General features: G+C 47.2%; 1 protein-coding gene across 1 annotated transcript in view; it reads left to right on the forward strand.

Annotated features, from left to right (window-relative positions):
* Positions 1-12,323, forward strand: part of LOC311351708 (CUB and sushi domain-containing protein 3-like) — a gene marked incomplete at its 5' end in the record, with an annotated part of 223,472 nt that overhangs the window by 196,072 nt on the left and 15,077 nt on the right. Inside the window, 3 exons of the mRNA XM_084471868.1 lie at positions 927-1,099; positions 5,105-5,178; positions 7,368-7,479. Of these exons, the coding sequence (XP_084327994.1) occupies positions 927-1,099; positions 5,105-5,178; positions 7,368-7,479 (359 nt within the window). The remainder of the gene's footprint in view (positions 1-926; positions 1,100-5,104; positions 5,179-7,367; positions 7,480-12,323) is intronic.

Consider the following 12,323-nt stretch of genomic DNA (forward strand, 5'->3'; position numbering starts at 1 on the left):
GGCGGCTATGCGTGGTCGACTCGGTGTCGGCCATCTTGGTAGCTCACCCCGCCAACTGTCCTCCATGTCAGCCATTTTGTTTCAATTTTCATTCAACCTTTATTTCATACTCGGAAATACGATTGAGGGCAGTCCTCTTTTTCAATGCAGCCGAGATACACAATAAAACAAGTCAAGACAAAGGCCAGTGTAGGCCACCATAACAAATTCATTGTAAGTGAATTATAAAAATATTAATACAATCTACAAAAATAAAATAACAATTGAGTTTAATAAATATGGCAAGTGATATACAAAAGCGACAGTTAATAGGGTCAAGTATAACAATTACAGACCGGGCTGGGGAGATTTGAAATTAAAACTTTAAACTGCCATAAGAAATGAGTGTTGGACTGAGTTCCAAGTTGTAGGGGCGTCAAAACCAAAGCCTGACTTACCCAGTTCAGCGTGAACATTGGCAACTCTGAGCTGGAGAACAATGAGAGGAGCGGGTATGGTGGACATTTGATTGCCAGAATAACAGTGAGGAGATGTAGGGTGGGAGTTCGCCCATGATTGCCTTATATACGTACAACAGCCAGTGTCTAAAACGTCTTTCTGATAAAGATGGCCAACCGATTGTATTGTACAAGGTACAGTGATGAGTGTTATAGCTAGTGCCAGTTACAAATCTGATAGCCGAATGATAAACTGTGTTTTAAGTGCTTTAAGAGAAGTAAGGGTAGCATTCCTATAGATTACATCTCCACAATCTAGCAATGGCAAAAAGATTTTTCATGTTTCATGTTTCGTGGCATGAAATTTCATGAATTCAGGAATATAATATAGATTATTTTAACGTGAATAATAATTTAGAGATAAAGATGACGACAAAGCCCTTTGTGATGACGCGTGTGTTCAAGCAGTGCCGTCTCTCCCCTTCGCAGCCAAGTTTGCGGGGACCCGGGCACCCCGGCCAGGGGACGGCGGGAGGGCCGGAGCTTCATCTTCAAGTCGGAGGTGTCGTACAGCTGCGGCGCCCCCCTGCTGCTGGTGGGCTCCGCCACCCGCCTCTGCCAGGAGGACGGCGCCTGGAGCGGAGCGCCCCCCCGGTGCATAGGTAAAGCTAGAACCACAGCACAACCTAATCAGTAAAACTAGAGCTATGACTCACGCCTTGTAGATAACACCGGAACAACTCAACCTCAACCGGTAACACTAGTACTACAACTCAACCTCACCGGTAACACTAGTACTACAACTCAACCTCAACGGTAACACTAGTACTACAACTCAACCTCATCGGTAACTCCAGAACTACGGCTCATCCTTATAGGTATCAATAGAACTGCAACTCAACCTAATCAGTAACTCTAGAACTACAACTCAACCTAATCAGTAACTCTAGAACTACAACTCAACCTAATCAGTAACTCTAGAACTACAACTCAACCTAATCAGTAACTCTAGAACTACAACTCAACCTAATCAGTAACTCTAGAACTACAACTCAACCTAATCAGTAACTCTAGAACTACAACTCAACCTAATCAGTAACTCTAGAACTACAACTCAACCTAATCAGTAACTCTAGAACTACAACTCAACCTAATCAGTAACTCTAGAACTACAACTCAACATAATCAGTAACTCTAGAACTACAACTCAACATAATCAGTAATAATTTATTTAATTTTAATTAACAGTGACAGTATAACTACAACTCAACCTAATCAGTATCTCTAGAACTACAACTCAACCTAATCAGTAACTAGAACTACAACTCAACCTAATCAGTAACTCTAGAACTACAACTCAACCTTATCGCTAACACTACAACTACAACTCAACCGTATAGGTCACATTAGAACTACAACTAAACAACATGGGTAACAACACAACACTGGAACTGCAACCAAACCATATAGGTAACACTAGATCTACAACTCTACCAAATATATTACACCACCAGAACTACAACTCAACCTTGTCAGTAACACTAGAACTACAACTCAACCTAATCAGTAAAACCAGAGCTACAAGTCAACCTAATCAGTAACACGAGAATGACAACTCAACCTAATCAGTAACACTAGGGGCCCTAGTTAGACGGTCTCAAACGCAGACGTGAAGCGCAAAGTCAAAGTAGCTTTGTGGGCGGTTCTATGGCGCTGTTGCTATTATGACGGCGAGATAAATTAGCTTTGCGCCCTACGCAAATCTAAAATCGGTTGGTCTGAAACCAATGAAAGTTTCATCTCCCATCCCCTTTAAGAGCCAGCACATTTGACTTGACAAGTTGATATTTTGACAGCTCGTTTGCATTCTCTGCTGAGACAGATGCATGCCCACAAGAATTTCAAACTTCAAATGGCTGTTTATGGCCAAATATTAGGCATAATTCACACATGGAATAGTGTTTTCTTCTCCAACTTCAGAAACACTGAGTGGTCATATAAATTGCGGCAAAGACAACTCAACACATATATGATATGCGGTGTGGGTCTATTTAATGATATGTGGCAATACATTAATAAACATTGTTTGTTACCAGTATTGTATACATTATCGTTATCGACTGTTCATAATATGCATGTGTCCCCCCGTTAATATACATCGCCATGGACTGTATTATGCGTTGTGTTTAGTTTGCGTGTGTTTAAACAGATAGGTGCGCACACACACGCGCCCCAAGCATCACCCGCATTCATTCATTCTTTTAAACACTCACTCGCGGTAAAACGAAAAAAGCCTAACCCTTATTTACATTTACATTTATATTTAGGGCATTTAGCAGATGCTTTTATCCAAAGCAACTTACAATAAGTACATCTGTCATAAGAAGTGAAACAATATATCACCATCGGTACAGTAACGACGTTCATAGAACCAAGTGCAAGTACTAACAATCGCCAGGCTAACCCCATTCCCTGTATACAGCAGTGATAGCTAGCTACTGCAGATGCTACACAACTAAGTACATGCTACACAACATGCATACACAACACAATTAAGTACATGCTACACAATTAAGTACAGTGAATGAATACAACCTGCATTAAGTGCGTTCATCAAATGCCAGGACGTACAACAAACAATAGTGCAACAGACAAATAAGGGACTGAATGGCTATGTAGAGTCTAGGTGAACTCTGAACAGGTGGGTTTTGAGTCGTTTGCGGAAGCTGGTGAGCGACTGCGGTCCTGACATCAGCAGGGAGCTCGTTCCACCACTGTGGTCCCAAGATAGAGAAGAGTTGTGATTTAGCTGATAGTGCTCTTAGTGATGGCGGGTACCAGACGTCCAGCTAAATATTCATCAATCCTGAAAGTTATGGGCTTGTATACGATGTCTGTCAAGAAAATATGTGTTTGCTGTACAGTGTTTGCAGATGCATTGATTTAAAAGTACAACTTACCGCTGTATCAGCTGTTACACGAGATTTTAAAACAAGATTTTGTTTAGGGAGGCTGGAATATACTTTGCTCGAGTTTATTATTGTTATTATTATTATTTAAACACATGGCATAGCCTACTCTACTGTGTTCATTCATGCAGCCCCTATGGAAAAAAAAAAGTTTCTAGGGTGCAAACTAGCAACGTTACATGCGTCGGTGTAGAAAGTCAATTGCGCTGGGTGCAAGATAGGGCCCCTAGAACTACAACTCAACCTAGTCAGTAACACTAGAACAACAACTCAACCTAGTCAGTAACACTAGAACTGCAACTCAACCTACGCAGTAACACTAGAACTACAACTCAACCTACGCAGTAACACCAGAACTACAACTCAACCTACGCAGTAACACTAGAACTACAACTCAACCTACGCAGTAACACTAGAACTACAACTCAACCTACGCAGTAACACCAGAACTACAACTCAACCTACGCAGTAACACTAGAACTACAACTCAACCTACGCAGTAACACCAGAACTACAACTCAACCTACGCAGTAACACTAGAACTACAACTCAACCTACGCAGTAACACTAGAACTACAACTCAACCTACGCAGTAACACTAGAACTACAACTCAACCTACGCAGTAACACCAGAACTACAACTCAACCTACGCAGTAACACCAGAACTACAACTCAACCTACGCAGTAACACCAGAACTACAACTCAACCTACGCAGTAACACTAGAACTACAACTCAACCTACGCAGTAACACTAGAACTACAACTCAACCTACGCAGTAACACCAGAACTACAACTCAACCTACGCAGTAACACTAGAACTACAACTCAACCTACGCAGTAACACTAGAACTACAACTCAACCTACGCAGTAACACCAGAACTACAACTCAACCTACGCAGTAACACTAGAACTACAACTCAACCTACGCAGTAACACCAGAACTACAACTCAACCTACGCAGTAACACTAGAACTACAACTCAACCTACGCAGTAACACTAGAACTACAACTCAACCTACGCAGTAACACTAGAACTACAACTCAACCTACGCAGTAACACCAGAACTACAACTCAACCTACGCAGTAACACCAGAACTACAACTCAACCTACGCAGTAACACCAGAACTACAACTCAACCTACGCAGTAACACCAGAACTACAACTCAACCTACGCAGTAACACCAGAACTACAACTCAACCTACGCAGTAACACCAGAACTACAACTCAACCTACGCAGTAACACCAGAACTACAACTCAACCTACGCAGTAACACCAGAACTACAACTCAACCTACGCAGTAACACCAGAACTACAACTCAACCGTATATCTTCACACTAGATCTACAACACTATAGCTACAACCAGGCCCGGGCAGCGCTGGCTGTGAGCGAGTGACACCACCGTTGACTACACATAGCCCGGCACTAGATTAGGTGTTTATTGGCTGACCCAGACTGGAATTACAGTGAGGCTAACGGGGCCATTAGGGCGGGTGGGTCTCGGCGGTGGTAATTGACAGCATGAACTATTTAGCGGGGGGGGGGCCTGTTGCAGTGGAGGGCTGGCTGAACCCCTCCCCCGGGACGCATCCCTCTGCAGCCTCCGGCGCCCCCCGGAGACGCCTTATCGCAGCCGGCTGCCCCGGCGTCCTGTTTGTGCGGGCCGTGATAAATCTGCTCTTCTTTTCCAGAGCCGTCCAGGACCAGCTGCGAGAACCCGGGCACGCCGCAGCATGGCTTCATGAATTACACCACTGGGTTCAAGGTACGTACCCCACGGTACTGTCTCCCAGGGAGAGCAGGGTCGATTAGAGGGGGGGGGGGGGGGGGATCAGCGGGCTGGTTCCTGAACTCTCATAAGCTCTATCTATCTCTTTCTGAAGGTCTATCCCACCTGTTCTCTCCTAAGCTCTCTGTCTCTCTCTCTGTCTCTCTGTCTCTCTGTCTGTCTCTCTGTCTCTGTCTGTCTCTCTGTCTCTCTGTCTCTCTGTCTCTCTGGCTCTGTCTGTCTCTCTGGCTCTGGCTCTGTCTGTCTCTCTGGCTCTGTCTCTGTCTGTCTCTCTGGCTCTGTCTCTGTCTCTCTGTCTCACTGTCTCTGTCTCTCTGACTCTCTCTCTGTCTCTCTCTCTGTCTCGCTCTGTCTCTGTCTCTCTGACTCTCTGTCTCTCTCTCTCTCTCTGTCTCTCTGTCCCTCTGTCTCTCTGTTTCTCTCTCTCTCTCTCTCTGTCTCTCTCTCTCTCTGTCTCTCTCTCTCTCTCTCTCTCTCTCTCTCTCTCTCTCTCTCTCTCTGTTTCTCTGTCTCTCTGTCTCGTTACTGATCCGGAGGGATGTATGTCTGCCTCCACGTCTGCTCTGGACGATGCTAGCCCGGTCCTGTTTGTAATGTTGAGGTTATTCTTTGGTTTTTCCATTTTTTTTTTCACTGTACACAAAGCTGTGGTCTAGTTATTTTTTACCATTCGTTCTTCCCTCCGTCAACATGTAATCCCTCCCCCTCCTGTCAACCACCAGGGGTCCCCGCTCTGAAAGCCACTTTAATCCACTCCACAGCAGGGATGTGGTGGGTGGTCTCCCCGCCCACCCGGTTTAACTAAGCACACTTCAGTGCTTACTTTCGCCATACGCTACTCTTAGTATACAACACCGATGCTGAGAGTGCCCTGTTTTTTCCAGACATACTTGGATCTCCTTGATGTTACATGCACACGTACATACACACAGACAAACACACACACGCATCTCTTTTGTGTGCAGGAAAGAAAATAATATAAATCTAAAACGGGTCGAGTGCAGAACAACCGCATATGTTTATCAGGGAGTCATTCAGTCTTCTCTTGGCGTCCACGTGCTCCAACTTCAAATAGTCCTGGTTTGAATATTCAACCGGGGTGACCAACTGGAGGTCTTTGCCCAGGGAGGGAGCAGCGTCCTGGGGGAGATGGGCACCAGGGGCCTGTAGATAGGGGGACTGCAGGCGACTGGAGACTATCTATAGCTGAGGTCCCAGGTGGCTCTCTCACGCGCAGTCATTGTTTATTCCGTTGGATGACGAGATGTGGCTGCAAGGACGTGCAGAAACACACAAAAAAAAAGTGTTCCCAAGTTTTATCCCGACCGGGTGTACAGGAGACAACAGCCTGTGTTGCTCTTTTTTATTTCACTTCCCTTGCACTTTTACTTTCACTTTTGCTTTCTCTCTGAGATCCTTTTTTTGTGTGCTTGTGTCTCTTGTCCCGATGGTCAGCAGACATGGTGGAAGCATTTCTATTTTAGAAAATAGAAGAAAAGTTGTTCGGTCGTGTGTGTATGTTTTAAAGGGTTTTTTTTATCGTTAAAAGACTGCTGGCAGTTGGGGTGAGGAAAAAGCAGTTGGGACTAGTCTTCCCATCTTGGGTGCTAACTTAAACCGTGTTTATATTATTAATCTGTGTTTAATATTATAAAAACTGTTTATTGGCAGGGAAACACAGCAGCTGTCTCATCTGATATTGACAAATAATGTCGTATCCATCTCCATCTTATTCACAAAAAAATGCTGTACTCTTGGGACATCTGGAAACAATTGCTGCACACCAAACGCACATATGCATGCACACACACACACACACACACACACACACACACACACATATTTACCAGTTTACACACATGCAAACACTGAAACACTGACATAATCACCAATTCACACACTTGCACACATATTCACAATTACCAATTCACACACATGCACACATACACCCTCACATGTTTACCAATTCATACACACACCTTCTCTCTTACGCATTCACGCATGCTTTATTTATAATATTAAAATGAAAGCACCGCGTTGACTTTTGCATTATATATATGTGCGTGCGTGTGTGTGTGTGTGTGTGTGTGTGTGTGTGTGTGTGTGTGTGTGTGTGTGTGTGTGTGTGTGTGTGTGTGTGTGTGTGTGTGTGTGTGTGTGAGCAGGTGGGCAGCAGGGTGGAGTTCCAGTGTCAACAGGGCCACCTGCTCCAGGGCTCCACCACCAGACTGTGTCTGGCAGAACTCACCTGGAGCGGTACACAGCCTACATGTGTCCGTAAGTACTCCTAGCCCTCTCTGTCCTGCTCACTCACAACCTCTCTCTCTCTCTCTCTCTCTCTCTCTCTCACAGTCTTTCTCGCACCTGCTTTCTCATAAGCTCTCTCTCTCTCTCTATGTCTCTTTCACCTGCTCTCTCCTAAGCTCTCTCTTTCATGGTACCTCTCTCTCTCACCTGCCTCTCTCTCTCTCTCTCTCTCTCTCTCTCTCTCTCTCTCTCTCTCTCTCTCTCTCTCTCTCTCTCTCTCTCTCTCTCTCTCTCTCACACAACCTCTCTCTCTCTCATGCGCTCACGCACCCTCTCTCTCATGGTCTCTCTCACTTTCTCACAGAACATCTCTCTCGCTCTCTCTCTCTCTCTCTCTTGTTCTCAAAGAACCTTTCTCTATCTCTCTCTCTCTCGCGCGCAGAACCTCACACAGACACACACTGACACACACACACACACACACAGACACACACTGACTCGCACAGACACACAAGGACACACAACTCCCCTCATCACCCACCAGCTCCTCTGCTGGAGGCATGAAACTGATACCTCTCCTTCAGGTCGATAAGTTATCGACCCCCCGGGGCCCGGGGCCCCCCTGATTAAGGGTCCCTGGGTTAGACCCCGCCCCCCCCCCTGGGTTAGACCCCTCCACAAGAGGGTTGAGATGGATGGACGGTCTTCACTCGGGCCCTCCAGGGAAATGTTTCCCCCTGCCCTGGTAATCCATCTGCCAGAGCGCTGGTCAGACACGGGGCCCCCGCCCTGGGCTCCCGCGCTACCCCTGGTGCCAGACCGGCAGGGCCTTCAACAGACAACATTTAGTTTGTTTTATTTGTATCTTTTAAATCTATTTGTTGTTTATTTAGCCAGGAAGATCCCGTTGAGATACATGATCTCTTCTTCGGGGGGGGGGGGGGGGAGGGGGGGCGGGGGGGGTTGGCTGGACCTCATCCTGGTCATGACTTGGTTCTGGTCAATACCTGGTCCACATGCATGGCTGTTTGTTTTGTGTTCTGATGATAGTGTGTGATGATATCAACATTTATGGGACTCGAATCAGAAGAACAGGCGTTAAGGCACGGTCAAACCCAGTATGCAACCGTCTCTGTGTTTTCCTCTGAGGAAGCTACAAAGCCGTTACAGGAAGGGGAGGGGCCAGGCACCAGACCGCAATGCACTGTGCCGCAGAGGGGGCTCTATCCAATGTCTACATCATTTCACCTTTGACCCCGCACACAGCATAAACGTAACGCGCAAACCAATAGCCCCAAGACGACAGCATGTTTTAAATTAAGGCTGCTGTTATATTTCAGCTTATTTCTAAACTGTTCTCTGCGTTGTGTATATTCCCAATTGTAGTAGTAATTCTTGAAGTGTAAATCAAGGAAGCTTGACAGGTTGGATCAGAGTGGATGGTTTGGTTGGATGGATGGTTTATTCCAGGATATAATACAGAAAGATACAGACTTAGGTTGAATGATCTATAGTGTAGGCAGGTGGGGAGCAGTCTCCTGACGTGCTCCTTGGCTGTCGATCCCTCTTCTCGCCGAACCAAAGGTTTGGGGCGAGTATTATAGTAAGAAAATGTGAATAACGAAAGAACAGAAGCAGTCTCTCCCTTGATAAAGTATACGGCCCTGGCTATGCCCCAGACGACCGGGTTGGTTCGTCCTCGTTGGGAGATAACAAATGGAGGAATGTTAGAAGTACCACCTGGTATCAGTTGGAGAGGCACTGGCCCGTTCATAGAAGAAAGAGAGACACTAAAATACACCAATATTCTACACTGCTTTTGTGTGTGTTTTGAACACATGTCAGTCGGCCAGTGGAGGCACCTTTACACACCCGAGCCTTCCCCGGTGTAGAGCCCAGTCTGAGGAGGAGTTGTGGGCGGTTGCCTACAGTGTGTTCTGAGAGTCTGGTCTGCCCTGCGTACAGCAGTGTTGAGGAACAACAGACTGTTGCGGGCCGCTGGAGGGAATGCAAATGATATTTAGTACAGCATGGTTCCTTATCCAGGCCCAGGATGTAATACCCAGCAGAGTTTCCTCCTGCTGAGCAGGCAGAAACACTAATACCTTAGCCTTCACAGTCCACCTGATCCCTCAAGCACTGTGCCCAGTGCGAGTGTGTGTGTGTGTGTGTGTGTGTGTGTGTGTGTGTGTGTGTGTGTGTGTGTGTGTGTGTGTGTGTGTGTGTGTGTGTGTGGGGGTGTGTGTGTGTGTGTGTGTGTGCGCTTGAAGGTGTATTTGTATGGGTGGGTGTGTGTGTGTGTGTGTCCTTCTCTGTGTGTGTTTGCGTGTATATTTACGTCTGTGTGTATTAATGTGTGGGTTATTGTACGTTGTTATTGTGGTTATTGTACGGCTGCATATTTGACTGCTGTCTCTACAAGTGTGTGTGTGTGTGTGTGTGTGTGTGTGTGTGTGTGTGTGTGTGTGTGTATGTGTGTGTGTATGAGTGTCGGGCCCTGGGGTCATCTTAGAATCCTCTCAGATTCCTTTCAGGCAGATTGACTTTGACTTTGGCTGCCATTTAAACTCTGCCTAAAGTATGAAACTCACGGCTGCTTACCGTATGAGAAAGAGCTCAGGGGGGATTACCACGGACACTGTTACACTTTAATGGAATACAATCGATCTAATGGATAAAATCACCAAAGTTCACAGGCATCGCTCCGCTCATCGCCCCGGCAACGGGCACATATTGACGTCAAAACAACCATCAAAAGCTGCATGAAATATTCAAGAAGTTTTCACTTTTTCTGCTACCCCCCCTCAGCGCCGGCGATGATACTCCCAGCGTTGCGTCATTAGCATTCCCTCAACCTTTTTCAGACCGTCTTAGCAACGCAGCCGTCAGGATTGGACAGAAGGTGTGCCACTGGACGCGCTGCACTTACAGTGGAGCCCCGGGGTGTCTGTGTTTTTGTTATTCCTATACACAGATAGTTATACGTAGATAGTTGACATGATCGGTTGTAAAAAGTTGTTGCCGGTGGACACAGTCACAGCAGGGAGCATGTTTGCGTTGACCCAGTTTCCTTCACACACACACACACACACACACACACACACACACACACACACACACACACACACACACACACCTTGTTGTGACAGGCACATGTCAAACCTAGCTGCTGTTCCCCTTCTTCCCTGCGTGCTCTACACACCGTTTGAGCGTGTGCGCTCGCGTGGTTGTTTATCTATGTTTTCAGGGGGATGTTAAAAGTAGCGCAGCAAGGTGACCCAGATTACCGGCACACAGGCGCGCGTGTCGTTCTCGCTGCCGCATTCGAACGCCGCCGTCGTCGTCGGGCAGAAACCAGCCTGCCTCGGTCGCCACCGCTGCCCCGTATGCGCCTGGCTTCGTAAAGTCTTGGTTAATGGTAAATGTACTGCGTTCATATCGTGCTTTTTTTGTAACCAGTGGCCACCTAAAGCGCTTTGCAATACTGCCTAACATTCACCCGTTCATGCACACATTCACACACCGACGGCGGTGTCAGCCACGCAGGGCGACAGCCGGCGCGTCAGGAGGCAGTCAGGGTGAGGGCGTCTCGCTCAGGGGACACCCCGACACTCAGCTAGGAGGAGCCGGGGATGGAACCAGCAACCTTGCGGTTGCCAGCCAACCCAGCTCCACCTCCTGAGCCACATGCCGCCCGATCGCTTGGTCTTCCCGTGGCGTGACTTCACTCCGGATACCGCTCTGATACCAACGCTGCCGAGCTGCCGAGCCACCGAACCTCAGGGGCATCGCGTGTTTTTTTTCTGAGCCGCAAACGGCCTCCGGTACTGCTAAAAGGGCCGATTGACCTTCCGTGTCTTCTGCGGGGCCCTTGAGAGGCGATAGATGTAGGATGCCGGTCCCCGCGGTGTCGCTTTACACGGATCTCGGCGGCTGCAGACACGAGGCTCCCGTTGAAACACATTCTCGACGCGACGCGTGGGGAGTCGGGAGTGGGTGGAAGTGTGTCCTCGCTCTTGTTTTTTTTTTTTCGATTTCTCTGCGTTGTTGTTTCGTTTCGTGCCAGTTCTTGTTGTTCTTCGCTCTACGCAACATGTATTTGTTATTCTCCATGCATGGAATGTAAACAGAGATTGCAGGCGGGAGGTCGGCATGAATAATGCGGCCAGTCATCTTCAGAAATGGTGGTGTAGGTGGGGGGTGGGGGGGGGGGGGGGGTGGGGGGGAGGGGTATCAACCAGGAAGAACACCAACTGCTCCGCTCGCACCACCTGCCCGCCCGCACGCATGCCAGCCCGCCACCTGAATCGACAACACTTTCTCAATGCAGATTACAAACCTCTTCCGAGGCTGAGCTTTTTTTCTCTCTGCATTTATTCTGGTGCTCTCTCGAAGGAAAGTCTATGCTAGGGGGCACGTTCGTCGGAACACATCAGACGAGGTTTTTCTGGGGCGACTCTCCGCCATGTTGAGGGGACTCGAGAGGGAGGGAGAGAGACAGAAAGGGAGAGAGAGGGAGAGAAAGAGAGAGAGAAGGAGAGGGAGAGAGAGAGAGAGTTGTAGTTCTGTAGGATTCAACATAGTCATCATAAATATACCATAACCGTGGCTGATGAAATTGTTGTTTTTCCCCGGGTCTCCCATGAGAAACCCTGTGGCGGTTTCTAAACACAAGAAGTTCTCCCCGTAATGATAAATCACTTCACGATTTGTTACCAAACAATGATAGAAAAGTTTACATTTACAACATCGCTACGAACAAAATAACCTGCATTCCGATGCAAGTATGCTTCCAAAATGGAGGCGGTCATGGCTTTGTGACAATGCAACAGTGGTGATTTCTGCAAGGGAAGCTCAGCTTCCTCTAAAATAAA

Source organism: Micromesistius poutassou (assembly GCF_964030765.1).
Source record: "Micromesistius poutassou genome assembly, chromosome: 8".
In the NCBI taxonomy this organism is placed as follows: Eukaryota; Metazoa; Chordata; class Actinopteri; order Gadiformes; family Gadidae; genus Micromesistius; species Micromesistius poutassou.